The following is a 17,484-nucleotide window of genomic DNA, read 5'->3' as shown; positions in this document are numbered from 1 at the left end:
TCAATGAGGTCTAACACTGATGTTGATGATAAGCTCTGGCTTTTCACCAAACATTGGCATTTCAGTCCATCCCTAAGGTGTTTAACGGGGTTGAAGTCAGGGCTCTCTGCAGGCCAGTTTAGTTCTTCCACATTAAACTGGGAAAAGCATTCCTGTGTGGAGCAGACTGTGAAGGAGGCATTGTCAACACCAGCGTATTATAACATACTGTATGATGGAGCATTCAACAGTTCCCTTGATTGGAATTAAAGAGCTCTGTATGCAAACTGTCTGCAGCCATGACTGTGTACATTCTCACACTCACACTCTTCTTGTTTCAATATGGACAAACCTGTAGTAAACACACAGGAAGGTTAACTCTTTTAGTTGACAAAAGCAGGCTTCATGATGCACATTATATCTTTGTTAAAACTTTCACAGCAGCTACTTGCTTCTCGTTTTTAAAACTGGCTGGCTCTCTGGTAGCTGGGTTGCTTTTGGGTAACATAGACCAACAATGATGATGATGATGATGATGATGATGATGAAGAGAAACTGCATATTTTGGGAGACATGTGCTTTGTTTGTGTGATAGCCACAGGTACACACAGGAGAGTGTGAAGAGCAGAAGAAGAACATCATCTGACCTTAAAGGGCTCAGTCTAAACCATGAAAAACAGTTAGAGTGTGGATAGTGTGTCTATATACTTTTGGCTACGTATTGTATCATATTGTAGCCTCTATTCTCTGGTTGAAATTTGGAGCTGCAATGATCTGATTAGTTGTTCATCTTCAATGAAGCTAACAATGTGGAATCATGAGATAATGGTTATGTCATGGAAGCAGTTGGCATTGGCAGGCAACATTGCTTTGATAGAAGTCATAAAAGACATCAGCTAATTCAGTGGTAAATAATTCCACCCACTGAAGGGAGTGGCTTTGGATAACTTGGTTCAAATTGATTTTGAAGGCAGCTTTCCGTCTCATGAATTAAACATGGCGGCACTTGTTTATCTGGGGATGCAAATGGCAACATAGGTGATGATGTTAATGGCAGCCATGCTTCCCTGCCTGGCAGCCTGATTAAAATGAAAAAAGGGGCACAGAGAGGGTGAAGCACAGATCACAGGGGAATACTGAGGGAGGATTGTTTCTTCTTAATCAGTCATGTTTTTTGGGGGGGTGTTAATGCTTGACAGTGATTAATTCAAAGCTTAATATAATTAATGTATCTTTCTCAGACTTGGCTATGGTAACAACATCTCAACATTACACATGTAATAAATAATACTTCATAGCATTCCCGTTGTTTTTTTCCCACCACTGGGCCAGCTTTTAGGAAGCTAGATGTGGGGATTAATTAATGAATAAGTCGACCAACAATCATCCTGTCAATTATTATTTATTATTCATAGAGCCATGGTAACTGGAAAGACAGTCTTCCTCGTGAGGCCTGCTGTCTGCAGTGTCTCATTAGACGGAGCTCTAAATGGTTATAGCTCACAGCACAGCCACACTGCTTTTGGGCTGCAAGAGAAAACTAGCAGCTAAATAATTAGCCCACTTCTGCAGCTTCTCCATTGTGACAACTTAAACCAGCACTTTGACAGACCTGGCTGCAATTCTGACCACAGCTACAGAGTAAAAGTCTGTGATAATAGATTGTGTCAGCACATACAATATATTCAAATGAGTGTTTAGTTATGTAAAAGCACTAATGCATGCAATACTTTTCCACGGCTGATGTGACATGTAGTAAGTAGCAACACTAAATGTCAACAGACAGTTGGAGTTTTTTCCTCACAGTTAGGAAACCAGTTCTGGGCTGCACTTTGTATACTGTTAACATAGCAACAGTCAAATTGTCAGATATTTTATAGTGGCTCCTATGACTTCCTATTGAACATCAGATTTTTGTACGTCTGCTATATTTAGACAACACTTAACAGAGAAATGTAGTTTTTTGGGAAATTAAAAAAAAAAAAAAAAAACATCTCTAATGGTAAAACATCACAAGTGTTAGTATTGATAGTGTATTGGTGTTGTTATTAACAATTTGAAACAATACAAACACAAGTAGCTTGAGTCCTTTGGTAACCCTCATTAGTTAAAGCTGTCTCACAGGTCACATGTTATCCTATGACAGAGTGACACCCACAGGCCTCTGTTCTTACCCCCAGCCCTGAGCTTTTACATCTTTAGCATTTAAAGTAAAACTACAAATCCTGCTCTCCAGTAAAGAACAACAACCTATAATTTTTGTCTTCGTTAGGATAGTATTATAAATGTCCATGATGAGCCTTTGGTCTTTGGTTACCAGCTCTTTGACAAGTTAACAGATCCCGAAACTGGGTTTTCTGGGCTGATACGATCTGATATGATCGGTGTCTTGGTCGTGGACTATTTTTTTTCTAAGAGTTTCATCTCTCCCTGTCTCCATGCAGAAAACAGCAGTAGTGTAGAGAATCTAAATGTGAAAGAGTGGCAGGATGGCCTCAGAGCACTCTTACCCAACATCAACATCAACTTTGGAGGACTGCCCAACTCCTCATCTTCCTCATCGTCATCCTCTTCCTCATCCAGCATCAACCACACAGGGGCACCGGGGGGTTCTGGGAGTGTTTCTCACAGCCTGTGTTGGGAAGGCAGAGCCAGCTGGATGGACCCTGCCATCATCACAGGTAGGAGCTAGCACATGTTCAGGGACAGTTATCTAGACATACAACAACATTGAGCCTTTAAAAAAGCTAGTAGCTGATGAGAGTCATTTAACAGAGGTAGAGCAGGTACCGTACTTCAAACACCTTGCCAACAATTCAAAAACTCAAAATCAAAGTTTACATAACTCTACCTAACTTCAGTCAGTTATGCAGTGCTGAGGAACTTGAACTTCATAACTTGTCCTGTGTGAGCAGGATTGTCCATCAAACCACAAACCCAACCTACATTAAAGTCCGTGTAAAGTAAGAATATGTGTTCTGAGTTTGACATACCACATAAAAGTGTGTTGTTAACCACCCTGCCAAATTTGAATGATTAAAAAAATCGCCAAATATATGAAATTAGGCTAACACTGTGGGAGTGCCCGCCGAGTCCGCTGAAACCCCGCCCCCTACCAAGTGTCACCTGTCAATCAAAGTCACCACCTCTACCAGAAACATGGATGCTGAGAGCTTTCTGCTGCTAACTCGGCTGCTAGCTCGGCAGCTAACTCAGCTGCTAGCTCGGTGGCTAACTCTGCTGACTGTAGACTGTAGTAGTAGTAGTGTGTGGCTGTGACTACCACTGCATCTTCTTAGGGGAATGCTGGTGGCAGCAAGGTTAAAGGGGACCTATTGCGCTAATTTCCACCTCTTTATTTTTATTCTGGGACTCCATTAGAGTAGCTAGCCTCTTTGGGCTCGGCACCTGAGAGAATAAACTTGAATGCATATAAATGCTTTGTGCCTTCTTGGGACTTGCCCACTGTTCAGAGGAGGCACTTTCAGGGTTGCCTCTCAAGATTGAATAACTTTATTGTACCCAGAGGGTGCCACAGTAGTACAACACATCAACAAACAGAATGTATAAAATCATGTATGCAAGTCAAACACTTCAAATGCAAGAAGTTCATGTAAAGGTACTAGGATGACCCTGTCCTCTAAATTTACTAGAGTAATAGCAGAGGGTGTAAACAGTGTTTGTATCTGTTGGTTCTGATTAGTGGTATTCTGAAAAGGGAGCTTACTCAAAGGCACTCTCTCACAAAACTATCCTGTTGTTATCACTGACTTCACCCAAACTGGTTACTTAATTACATACATTGTCTGTGCCTTCATCTTACTTGCAGACTGCCCTTCGTTTATAAGCCTGCTTTTGTGCCAAGGCTATTGAGTCTTATAGCTGCACAGTGCTGGAGCTGCTTGCCTTTCACCCCCAACTTTTACAGAGAGCCAGTTTAATTCACTCTGTCCCATAAAAGCCATATACATGTATTTGAATAGGACTCAAGGATGTATCCCCTCTCACAGATTGAAGGCTCTCACCAGGGGTCACACTGTGTGGTGGAGACTATGAGAGGCTTCTTATGAGAGTCATGGACCACAGCCCCTAGAAAGCGTGGGTGCTCATTCCACCAGTGGTTTGGGCTATCTCATGAGCCTTGTTCATGGCCGTTTCTGTGAGTGTGCTGCTGTTAGTGAAGCATCCCCATGCACATTTATTCAGTTTTAGTGTCTGGATGTGACTTGTGTTTTTTTGTAAAGATTTATTTTTGGGCATCTTTTCGCCTTTATTTGACAGTAGATGGCACAGGAAACAGGGAGACAGAGAGAGATGACTTGCAGCAGAAGTCCCTTGCCGGAATCAAACAAGGTACACTGCCATTATGTAGCATGCATGGTATCCACTTGACTACCAAAGTGCTCCAGTATGGGTTCATTTTAATGGTGTTCTAGCCCATGGGGAGGGCTTGTGTTGTTGACCTTCCTGGGCCAAGGTGTTATGGGCTTCAGGGTATGCAGTTCAGGTGTGGGCTATGTCTGACATAGTGAGATAGCAAGCAAAGTTTTAACGAGATCTGAGTGATGTCTCACAGTGATGCCCTTCTTGTATGTGAAAGAAATACACTTGCTGTGCATGGGGCTATGGGTGGTTATAAAATGGGAAATGGCTGGTCTGTCCATCTCAGATGTCTCTTGGCAGATGTACTAGCAGAGGAACTGGGATTGCCCTGGTATCCCGTTTACACTGGATAATAGTCAATAAATAATTATAAATAAAAGATTTAAAAAAAAAAAAAGAAGAGCATGTAGCTTCCTTATAGACTTAGAGATCATTGCTCTCTCTGAGATTGATGAAATAAAGATGATAATGGAGCACTTGGCATGGGTCCATTTGTCATGTGACCACTGCCTCGCACATTGCAACTGTTCCTCAACATACACTGCATCACTTCACTTGACCTGAGATGCACCATGCTTGTTGACAAGTCTGCCAGCTCTGCCTCCCTAATTATCATATTGACATGTGACTATGTGAGCAGAAATTGAGATCACAAGAACAATTAATAACAGGTGTTAAAAAAAGGCCTGTGATCAGATGTCATTATCAATATAATGTATCCTGATACCCAGCATAGGTAAAAGTAGGGGCTGAGATATTGTTGAGACATATACAGTACCAGTAAAATGTTTTGACACACTTTCTCATTCAAATGAGAGGGAAGGTGTGTCCAAACTTTTGACTAGTACAGTATATGTGTGCATTTTAGTACTCACTGTTTTTTACTGTCACACTTGTGTTGCTCGTCAGTATATAAAGTTATAATGGGGAACTGACTGAACACTTCCACAGACCTTCATTAGGTTTCTTTATGAAACTGGTGTTAGCTGATATGAACCATTATCTTCTTTACCTGGCATGATGGTTCTCATATCTCTACCCAGCACTATGTCCCCAGTCATTTTTGTCTTATGCAGAAGCTCATTCTGTTTTAGTCTACTCTCAATTCACAGTGGGAAACACACAGAAGTGGTAGGTGGTTGGATGTCTGAATGGAGCCTGGACATGTGTCAGACCACTGACATGGTGTATGACTCCTGTAGGACATGAGTTAAACCTGCTTCTCACCCATTTATATATTTATATCAGTCTGCTGTTGCTATTCCCATGACATCACTGCTCAGAGACCAGGCTGCAAATGTAGTTCCATAAAATACCCACTAAATCACAAACTCGCATAGAGCTACACAGGACTACATTTGTAAAAGAAAAAAAAAGTCTAAGTGATGTTAAGTAAAACTCCTGCCTAATAGAAGCATAATAGTAGTTCACCAAAGCTCAATAGTATCTGCTTCACATTTAATCCTTTTGAGGATTATCATGAATCATTTAGTGCATACAGTTGGTGACCTTGTTTTCATATGTGAGTGATGACATTAGCTTATTTCTCCTATGTGTACAGCTGTTTTGTTTTGGTTGAGCAGCATATTTGTCTCAACATTGAATGAGTATACTCCACCTGTGCAGCATGGACGTAATGTTCTGTAGCAGCATCGTCCACTATTCCCACTATTCCCTGCTGTCCACACCCCCTCTGTCCCAAGGCACAGCACTTCCCACTGGGAAGAAGTGATGCTTAACTCTCGCCTTCAGGCCATGCAGGCTCAAGCTGACAATCTCATCCCACTCTTGGTGTGTGTGTGTGTGTGTGTGTGTGTGTGTGTGTGTGTGTGTGTGTGTGTGTGTGTGTGTGTGTGTGTGTGTGTGTGTGTGTGTGTGTGTGTGTGTGTGTGTGTGTGTGTGTGTGTGTGTGTGTGTGTGTGTGTGTGTAATGATGATGGTGATAATCTAAATCCTTTCTGGTTTTTGGTGAGGATTTCTGGCCCATCTTGTGTTCCACTTTTCAGTGATCCTCAATTTTAAATGATGATGGATGTTCCAAACCAGAGATTTGAGAAGCATAACATGTAAGATTTTGATCAAATATCTGTCAGTTGAAGATTCTCGTACCGATGTTATTGTTTTGGTTTGGCAGAAAAATGCCCCTCATCATAATGAGCTGATGAGATGATTGATTTACATATTAGAGAATCATATCACAGTGGCAAATACAGTCATCATGTTGGGAGACACAGCCTGATGTTGCTTTAGAACATGTATTGAGTTCTCTCTTCAGTCAGTCTTCATGAGAGAAGCTGTTTCTCCTGAAACCTCTGAGCAAAGTAACACAGCTGTAAAATGTGCTCTCGTCATGTCATCATAAGGATGTGATGTTGGGACATGATGAGATGTTAAAAGCACGGTACACTTCCTGTTCAGCAGCTAACATCAGGCACACACAGTTAGAGCTGCTGAACATAGTGGAGCTTTCAACAGATAAAGAGACAAATGTTTGTTAACACATTTAAATCAACTAATGAAGGTTTGAATTAATTTCATATTAAACTGTTTCAAATTGAAGAAAAGTTAATTGATTGTGTATGCATTAAAAAATATGAAAGTTCTGTTCACAAATTTTAGTTTTTAAATGACAAAATCTTATCAAAGTATGATAATGTACTGGTGTGTTTTGCATCTGGTTCTGTTGGTTCTTTGGTTCCATTGCATCTTTTTTTTTTTTTTTGGTTGCTAAAAGTGTCCCAAACTAAATTTCAGTCTGTCTCTTTTCAATCTTTATTTGTATAGTGCCAAATCACAACAAAGGTATCTCAAGGCACTTTACACATAGAGCAGGTTCTAAACCGAACTGTTCAAACTCTCCAAACTCTTCTTTTAAATGTAAACGGTTTTGTTTTGCTATGTTTTATTAGCTATTGCTAAAACTAATCTTTACTCATATCAATTCGTAATTTCAGCAACATTTCTCAACATGACTTGAAGGCAATGTTTCACCTTGAAGAGTTTTTTATCCAGCTCACAGTTTGACAGTTTGGGGCTTATAACTTCAATCTGACAAACAGCCCCAGATAAGGTTTAAGATAGTTTTGAACTGAATAAAAAAAAACATTACATTGAGCAGAAAGGCAAGTAGTGTATTTAGGTAGAACAATGTATTTTATTAGTATATTTGAATGAAAAAAGCTTTATGTGTGTCCATGTGCTCTGTAGGAATCCCAGCCTCCAGTGGGAACAGTCTGGACTTTCTTCAGGATGACAACCCTCCACATTGGCTCAAGTCCTTACAGTCGCTCACAGAGATGGACACCCCCGCCTCACACAGTGGCCCCTACGGTAGCCAGCAGCCCCCCCACAGACCCAGCTGGGCCCACTACCCGGCCCCCACCAGCCAGTTCCACTCCCCACCACCAGGCTTCCAGACGGCCTTCAGACCCCCAACACAGACCCAGACAGATCTGTTACAAAGCGCCGCCATCAACCGCCACTAGGGACTGTCAACACACACACACACACACATACACACACATACACACACATACACACACATACACACACATCTGCACCCACATACAAACACAGACACACACACACACACACACACACACTGCAAACCACACCAAAGCAGAAATACAAAACTATTAACAACTAATAAGATAATATACTGTTTAAATTTCATCCTCCCAGATATTCTGAGCGCTTGTGTTTCTTGTCCTGGTTTTTGATTGTTTGTTGGAGTTGGTCTAAGCAAGCTACCCCAGCCACACACCTCCTAACAGATTGTGACAGCGTCATGATCACCCGGCAGAGACTCTGATTACACAAGAATCATGAGCAGTTTCCAAGTTTGAGGACGTTTGAGTTTGAAGATATTAGAGAATCGTATCATCAGGGCAAATCCAGTCATCATGTTGTGAGACTGAGAGATGCAGAACAATCATGTCGCCTTATGTTTCAGAACATGATTGAACTATTGAGTCATCTCTTTAGTCAGTCTTAATAAGAGAAGCTGTGTGCTCTGAAGCTCTTGAGCAGAGTCATGTAGAGAGAATCAGACCCTCTGTTGTCTGATAGTGTGGCTCTAAAAACATTTGCATTCTCAATCCCTGAAGTTAGAATTGAGTCTTCAAGATGGCAAAACAGTCAGAGACTCATCAGCTGAGTTGTGAATAATGATGACACCCAGAAGCACAAATCCAGTACAACAGATTCATGCTGCTGCAGTAGTTTTACTTACTGTAATCATGACAGTGCAGCTCATGGAGCACAATATCTTGAAATGAGCTTTGTGTATCTCAAAGCTTTGGCTTGTAGGATGTTTGGGTATGCTTTAGGCCTCAGTGGTAGATCACACCAGAAGATGGCATGCAGAAATTAATTAATTAATTCTTACATGCTTGTGGAATGAATCCAAAGAAAGGGTATTTGTACCAGACTGTCTAGACTGTGTGTTTATACTCCAGCAAAGTAGTTTCAATAAAGTAGTAACTGAATCAGGAAATAAAGTATAATTAAAGTCTCTTTTGCACTTTCCTGTTGCAGCATATCTGAAGTACTGTGATTACGGGAAGTACTGTCCAGTAACATGAAAAGAAACATTGGGAAACAGCATTTAGACTTTTACATGAAACCCTCTGTGCAAATCACAGGAAAGGCTCAAGAGTTTCTGCACCACTGAAAACATTCTGCAGTAGAAGTGGATTAAAAGTGAAATTAAGTTAAACTCTTATAATAATACAATATCATTAAGGAAGCACTTCTACCACGACTATTTCTGTGACTAGTTCATTTCTATCAGTCACAAATGAGAGTGAGCCTCTAGTCTTCATATTTCACAAGCTCAAAGGAATTATGTAGAGGAATGAAAAACAAAGCTCAGTGTTTTTCACCATGACTACAGATATGCACAACTTGTTTTCAGACAAGAGCAGTTATCCAATCAGCAGCTGGAGAAACAGCAGACAGTTGTGTTAGTTGTTCTACTGTCTGCAAACATGGATGTGTTTACATTTGTTGATGTGTATGTTCCATACAATGGTACATTTTGTGGCCACACAAACTGTGTTTCATGGCACTATGCAGACAGTATAGAACTAGTGTTGAAGGAGCCTGATGCTTGTCATGCTGCTAGAAAAGAGTGTGGGTCTTGTGAAATCAAGACAGGATGTCTTGTATCTTGCCAAACCTCTGTATCAGAGGGTCCAAGGTAGACAGACAGCCACAATATGTCTCAGTATGTCAGCTCAGGGTAGGTTTAGCACAGTCAGTGCCACTGTGTGGCGCTAATTGTCAGCTGATGTCAGAGACCTCGCCCATGCTCTCAGATTAGCTGACAGCTTTAAGCCTCAGCTCTCAGTGATGCTGCTGTGTTTGTTCAGACAGGAAAGCTTTCAGTCTTCATTTATTCAATTGTTCCCCTGTCACTTCTTAGACATTTAAATCAACATAAAGAGTCATATTTCATTTTTTTCCTAAATATTATAAAAATGTAACTCTCTTGAATGAAACAGTTCCATAAAGTTCTGAAGTAGGATTAGTTACATTTATTGTCTTCTTTTTATTTCAGGAGGTCAGTCGCTTCTCTAGGCTGTGTGTGTGTGTGTGTGTGTGTGTGTGTGTGTGTGTGTGTGTGTGTGTGTGTGTGTATGTGTGTGTGTGTGTGTGTGTGTGTGTGTGTGTGTGTGCTGGGATAGCAGAGCTACAGAACAACTCAAATAATCAATAACTTGAGGTGTACGTCATCAACACCTTCAGTCTCCTCCAGCATTTAAACGCTCCTAAGTTATATGTTCTTTCATCAGGTCCTGACAACTTTCATCATCCAACAGTATTCTTGAGGATTAAAACACTGATGCAGTCTAACACATTTCCACAGTGCTAAAACATGTCTTAAATGAAGAGCAGGTCTGGAACATAAAATAATGAATAAAAGAGGAAATATGATATGTGTTGAGTTTGATCTTTATTTCTCCTTCTTCTCTGCTGTCTAACAAAGCGTACTATTTATTGTATTCTGTGCTTAATCCATGAAGACAGCTGAACTACTTATACAGATCCAGTTTTGACCAGTTGACCCCTTCAGTCTAAAGAAGTTGTCGTCATCCATCTAGGAACTGGTTTTTTGAGTTCATTTAGTCTCATGTTGGCTGTCAGAAGCAACTAGTGAGAGGCTCCACTCAGGCCTCTGCCTTAGACACCAGCCACATTCTGAAAGGACAAACCTCAAATGCTTTCAGTGTGAGCCAATTAACTTTATCTTGCTGAGGAGGCAGCGGCTCGCAGATAATGTCAAGAGCGAGTGAAGCGCTCAAACTGTGCCTGGCAAAGTGACACTGACACACTTTCAACAGCAAAAATGGAAATGATTCCTCTTTGCTGACAAGATCCAGCAGTGTTCATAGATGATGTTTGAACCTAAACAGGCAGACTGGATTAACATGCCTGTTCTGTTTGAAGCTCTTGATTCAAGGTATTGCATAGGGAAGCACCATGTGTTATCATGTAGAAACACTCTTGGATAATTGGTGGTTTGCTTCTGTGAAGGACATTCTTGCTGAAGAATGATTTAATTCCCATCCTCACTATATTATCACTGGCATTGGCCCATGACATGAAATTACAGTTTCTGGAAAGATTATGGTTTATTAAAACATGGGTCTTATTTTCATAGGTTTGTCCTTCATTTCTATCAGGAGTAACATCATATTCTAAGTTGAAAATTTAGATTGAGAATACAGAACCTCACTGAAAACCAGTCTGACAGGTCAACAAACCAATCAATCATTTCATCTAAACCACTTTATTTTGAAGGTCAATCTGAAAGTGAAAATGACCGATAATCAGCTTTTTTTCCACTTACAGTAAGAACAGTAGGTCAAAGTTGTTTTTCTGTTAAGGTGGAGTTTTATACCTTTATTAGATATTCAGTTGAGAGCTAGAGAGGTGACAGGAAATGAGCAGAAAGAGATGAGGTATGACAATAACGCAGATCCACCGTCTGATGAGATCCTGGGAAGTCGAAGCAAGTCTGGATCATGCTCACCTTTGTTTTTCTTCAAAGTAAGTTTGCCTAGCTTGTTTCTTCACTTGTCGGACCTCCCTGATCTCAGCATTTACTATGGTGTCTATAATGTAAGTATAACTGATGGGCATGATGGCTAAAACTACTGTATGAAAATAATATGTGGTTCTTGTTGGAAAAGATTAATTCTTTTAGTGATGCAGATTTTTCTTATTATCAACATATCTCATGTGCAGACACAAGCCAACATTGATCCTCTAACAAATATCGTGTGTATCAAAGTCTGATATACAGTACCAGTCACAAGTTTGGACACACTTTCTCATTGATGTGAATGGGAAAGTGTGTCCAAACTTTTGACTGGTACTGTATGTTATTCATTGGTGACACAGAGCTCCATTGTTGGCCCAAAATTATTAAAAACGTAAATGAGTCACACTGATGCACTGGGTGACATGTTCCTTCATTACCATGAACACACACACACATATACACTCTAATCAACTGTGATTCAATCCCCCACACACACCCTCCTGCTGCCAGAAATATTCTCTATAACACCAAATGTGGATTAATGCGCTACTGAAAATAGTCCCCACCAAATACACTATTTCCTCCTGTTTGAATAATGTTTGCTCAAATCTACAGCACCCAGCTATTTCCCCCAGCCAGCATGTCCATGTAGCCCCCATATGGGTTAAATGTGGGCTACGTGGGTACAGAGTGGGCATGGGCTTGAACTGGGCAAATTTTGCAGGTCCCATATGGTTTCAGTAACATGGACCCCACATGTGAAGCCCACATGGGCTGATTGTATGAACCCCATAAGGGATGCAAGTGGGCTAAGTGGCCATGGGCATAAACAGGGTCAATTGCATGGGCCCCATTTAAGGTCCTCTGATCCCACTAAGGGTGCTTTCACACCAATAGTTATATTATTTGGTCGGCACCAGGCAGTAAAATAGTTACTATGTAGCATACAGGCTGTGGTGTGGTCCGCGTTCACACCTGCAAACCAATCAAGATTGGTCCGATTGACGTTCGCTCATCTTCCGGTAGGTCGGTATTTGGTGCGGAGTCAAGCGGATTGAGACCACCTCTTTTTGGAGGTCTTGGTCTGCTTGACTCTGCATTTAGTGTGCACCCGAGTGCAATTGATGCTTTCTCACCAACGAAAACGAACCGAACTAAGAGCTTTTGGTCCGAATGGACTGTTTAGTGCGCACCAACTGCTGTTGGTGTGAAAGCACCCTTAGACCCCATATGGGCAAACATATGGGGCCTACATGGGTCTCACTCAGTTGGCCCCACCTGAAACCCAGTCAGAACCCATTTGGGGCCCATATTTGCAGACCAATTTAACCCTTATGGGACCCATATGGACATTCTGGCTTGGGGCAATATGTATGTATGTGTGAGGTGAGGGTTCCCTCAGGAGGACAGAGTGAGTTTGGGGCTGAGAGCCACACACAGGGTCAGGGCAGAGATGAACTGACACAGTGTTAGTTTGGGTCTGCACATGGGATTTGTTGACAAGTTCCAAATTAAGGTCACTTAAGCTTTGATGTGACAGTGAGGTGCATACTTCACCCTGCTGAACGGTATACAATCACACTATTAGCACTGGCCAGGAAATAATTCAAGAAAGGTGAAGACACCTCAGCAACATCCATGCTGAGGAAGGCCAGGAAGATATGAACACTCTCAAAACAGCAATCAATTGAACATTTGAGTTTGGAATGTTTAATCAGATATTGAGGAATGTAGAGGCTAAATCTGCAGACATATTTAGAGATAGTAAGTAGCTAACACTGCAGTGTTTTTTACAGTTAGCAGACACTATGTTGGCTGACAGTAGACGGCTAATCCAAAGTTTAAAAATAACTCTGATCTCTTTACATCAGATGAGTCACCTGTGAAGATGATATGCATATAAATGTATGAATTTACAGCTCATATACACTGACAGAAGTCATCTGTATTTGTAAGTGTTTGGATGGAGGACTTGTTTGAACACCACACAGTGACATGACTGATTTCCTTCATGGATAAAGTGACCAACAGAACAGCTTTATTCTCCTGTTCTCTCTCAAACGTCACACATTCCATTCACCAACATGCATGACAACCAACAGCATTAGTAAACACACCTATGAGATTTATTTTGTTGTGATTTTACATTCCACAGTTGAACATTTCCATTTTTTTCCTCGTATTTTATGTTTACTCAACAGACATATTACTGATGTTAAAGGTTGATAAATCATTGTCCTTTTTAACATCGGTCCAGAATGGAAGTTGCAGTATCTCTGTTGTAAAAACCCTTTGAGCTCCAGTCCGAGTCCCTTCCACAGTTCACTCAAACGATGAGGCTTCCTGTCAGCTCGGGCGGTGCAGCTGGGTTGATGAGATGTTATGTAGCTGGGAGTGAGTCACTGTTCATTCTGCTAAATTGAGCTATTTCTGGACTGTCCATATTCTGACATACTGTACGTCTGCCTCCATGCCTGTGTGCTTTCCTGCTAACTCAGCCTTTTTTTTTGCTCTGACTTTGAATTTTTCTGCATATGTGACATGAAAATATTTAAATATAACTGTCAACAAGGTCATATTGCAGATGTATTCAAATATCAATTTATAAGTGCTTTGACCTCTGGCAATGTTTGACTTGAATATGGAAGTTTAGAGTTGCACCTGACGTGCTTTGACAAAGTATCAAGTTTTTAGTCTTGTAAAGCTTCAGTTCTGGTTCAGGTTAAGATATTGTTCTTTTCAAATATATTTTTTTATTCTTTCTTTCCCTGTCTGACTGTGACAGTCTTCTGTGTACATGCATATCATGTGTGAAAAGTCAAAGTCAAAGCAGTGCATTAACATAGCATAGAGTTTCTCACAACTTAGGTCTTATTATTGTAGTTTCATCATCATTTTATGATTAAATCGTACTCTTCAAGTTAATTGCTGAAATCTGGAAACATGGATTGTAAGTTTGATGAATATTAATTTTGGGTAGGTGCCAGCCTCAGTTTGATCTCCATATTGTGCAGGTCAGACAAAAATTATATCAAATATTTTTTTACCTGAACCTCTGTCACCCTCCAAAGCTTCATGTCTCAGATCAGGTTTAGGCCACAAATCAGTCAGTTTAGTCTGGTATTAAAGGGGTTCAGGTCTCAGTTTCAGGCCCATGCAGAACTCTATGCCAGACTATGTGAAGGAGGCAGATTGTAGTTTTCCCTTCCTGTATGCCTTATGTGCTGGATTCCTCCTTACAGTATATTGTCACTGTGTGTGTGTATATGTGTGTGTCTGTGTGTGCTGTTCCCTGTTGAGGAGGGTTTAAGCAGCACAGCTCTTGAAGTCCAGTAGAGTTAAAGTAATTTCATGCTCAATTGCATTATCAGCTTGTGTCCAAGGGAACGTCTCTTATTGAAAAAATATTCCCTGACTGCAAAGAAAAACTTGGGCCTCATTTAACTTGAATAGTTCAAACAAATCATGGCTCGTATGGACGGCAATAAGAGATATGTAATACAGATGTAAAATTAAATTGTGTTGAAATTAATGAACACAATGATGGTTGGGTTCAGACAGCAGCCATTGTTGCTGATATTTTTCTTTTTTGGTCCATTATGTTACAAACGAATTCTTTTATTTTATTGAGATCCTTTGTGTTGCTCAGCTTTACTTCTCAGACCGATGAGAGATAATGGTTTTTATCTTAGCTTTGGCCTATTAAACAGTTAATTAATGATGATGACTTCATTATGCCAGGATAACAAATGGTGGGCATTAATATACAATTATGTGTTGGACTACCTACACAGTTTATGATTATGTCTGCTCTGGTCTCTAGAGGTCTCTTCCAAGGCTCATAGAACTGACTCTGTGATGAATCAGATTTTGAATGGATCATGATTTACTCGAGATAAGCTCACCTGAAAATGGATGTCTCTAGATAACATAATGCCATTGTTCTAAATTCAAATTATGGTTCAGCTGAGTAAAGAAAGCTAAGTGGTATTGAGTGTGTGTACTAAATGAATACGTGATTATGATTTTAACCCTAAAGTTTCTGTTTCGGCCGTGCAGAAGACAGGACTGTCACTGTAAACTCAATCAGAAGACAAAACCATATTAGTTTTTATCTATAAAATGGACTTAGATTTAGAGAATCCAGCTTGTCTAGCCTGTCTCTCAAATGTTTGTGCCCTATTTCCATAAAACTGATTCTACAGTGAACCACCTGCACAGAGAGAGTCAGTATGTGATGTACAGTAACTGCATCCAGGGCACCAGAATGTGTTGCATGAGATCAGCTAATAGATGTGTGCTTCAGTTATTAAAGGTTCATACTAATTGTTTTTTCACAACTTAGGTCTTATTTTTGTAGTTTCATCATCATGTAATGATTAAATCATCCTCATCAAGTTAACTGCTGAAATCTGGAAACACCAAGATGTTTATCAGAGTACTCCAGGTAGCATATGCAGGTTTTAAAAAATTGGGATAAAGACTCATCCAGGTTTCTGAAACCAGGATATGAAGATAAAAATAGGTCTAAGTTGTAATGAACTAGATCAATGTGATCCTTGGGAAATTGAATTTATGCTCTAATGTGCATAGCAGTATTCAAGCTTGTGTGTATTTTGATTTCTGACTCATGACTGGTGGCTGTGGTCTTGAGGAATCTTGCAGATGCAGAACACTTCAATCTAGATGTATGTAGACTATAAAGTGATGCCTTTTTAACCTTGTACTTTGATACTGTAGTGTTTACACTCTGCTCAGAGAGAGGAGGGTAACAGAAATCATTGTCAGGCCTCGGCTGTTGGTGAAAGACAAATAAAAGCTGTTTGCTCAGAGAAACAGAGGAGCTTCATAGATTCTCCAGGAAGAGAAGCTGGAGTGAGCCTTCATCAGATGCAGTTACTTTAACCTTCCAAGTACAAGGTTGAACATGCTGCCCATTTTGTGAAACTGCTCTTCATTATCAACTACATCTGGTGGCAATTCCTAGAAAAGATGACAAGGCAGAAGTCATTTGGGTTAAACTGGATACTGCATCTCTCCATCATGTCTTTCTGCTCATCAAAGCTCCTGCCTTCACACATCTAAAAGGCAGAGCTCCACCTCGTCATTATGATAATTTTTACACCTTTTTTTCTATAGAGACTGCAACCCCTCCCCACACACACATACACGCATCACACACACACACACACACACACACATTTACCTCTATGACTAGAATGGAAAAAAATCAAACAAACACGACATTTGCTCTGAATGTACGCTCGGTTGACAGTTCGTTCACAACATGAAGGGCGTTTCTTCAGTAAAAAGGAAAACACACTTTGAATAAAAGAGGAATGCATGTATAAAATGCTAGACATGGGATCATCATATGGAATGGAATGCACCTACACAAAAATGAAAATGGTTTGACATGACAGTTCCTGGTTGTCACTTCTCTGGAATATTCTGTACAGTATAATGTACAACAGTGGAGGTCCAGGATCTTCTTGCAGCAGTGTGTCCTAAGTAACTGGAGAGACCTCAGAAGTCAACATGATTCCAGCCTAACAAGTCAAATGGTTTCATGTCTGGTCCAGTCCCTGGTGAATTATCCCACAGGGGATCCAAGAGGTCCATGAGAAACTTCCACAAGATCTTGTCTTGATCCTAACAGTCAAACCTTTTACCCTTTGATACTGCTGCTTCACTTACAGTCATAGTTCATAGAAGCAGTTTCCAGGCTGAAGACCATTGTACATCACTTATAGAGGTTTAGAGCCACTCTTCTGCTTCGACTGCTCACTATCCCAAATGTAGTCTATAATTGTCTCCACTTATTTGCTTTGCCATCTGTCTTCGTCATGTCCAGTTCAGTGTCTGCTTCACAACAACAAAACAAGCACAACTTCATATTTTTGATAATATTTCTTTAGTTCTTCAGTTTTTTTCTGTTATTTTCAATATAGCAGATCATCAAGACACCCATTTTTAAACACACACAAATAAAAAAAAAAGAATCTGTAACCAGGAGAAAGTGGAGATGAGTATCGGATGAACACATGGAGCAGTTATTCTGTTTGTTGGTTGTT

At 40.4% G+C, this 17,484-nt stretch overlaps 1 protein-coding gene and 1 long non-coding RNA gene across 2 annotated transcripts in view; both read left to right on the top strand.

Moving 5' to 3' along the window:
* cnot4b (CCR4-NOT transcription complex, subunit 4b) overlaps positions 1-8,553 on the top strand; it is a 32,042-nt gene extending 23,489 nt beyond the window's left edge. Inside the window, exons 12-13 of the mRNA XM_053314090.1 lie at positions 2,424-2,660; positions 7,570-8,553. Of these exons, the coding sequence (XP_053170065.1) occupies positions 2,424-2,660; positions 7,570-7,847 (515 nt within the window). The 3' untranslated portion in view covers positions 7,848-8,553. The remainder of the gene's footprint in view (positions 1-2,423; positions 2,661-7,569) is intronic.
* A 762-nt stretch (positions 8,554-9,315) lies between these two features.
* Positions 9,316-10,299, top strand: LOC128353402 (uncharacterized). Its single transcript, XR_008320867.1, has 2 exons — positions 9,316-9,965; positions 10,050-10,299. It is a non-coding gene; the product is annotated as an uncharacterized LOC128353402 (long non-coding RNA).
* The last annotated feature ends 7,185 nt before the right edge of the window (positions 10,300-17,484 follow it).

Source organism: Scomber japonicus, chromosome 23, assembly GCF_027409825.1.
Source record: "Scomber japonicus isolate fScoJap1 chromosome 23, fScoJap1.pri, whole genome shotgun sequence".
In the NCBI taxonomy this organism is placed as follows: Eukaryota; Metazoa; Chordata; class Actinopteri; order Scombriformes; family Scombridae; genus Scomber; species Scomber japonicus.
This window is presented reverse-complemented; position numbering and strand designations above follow the sequence as displayed.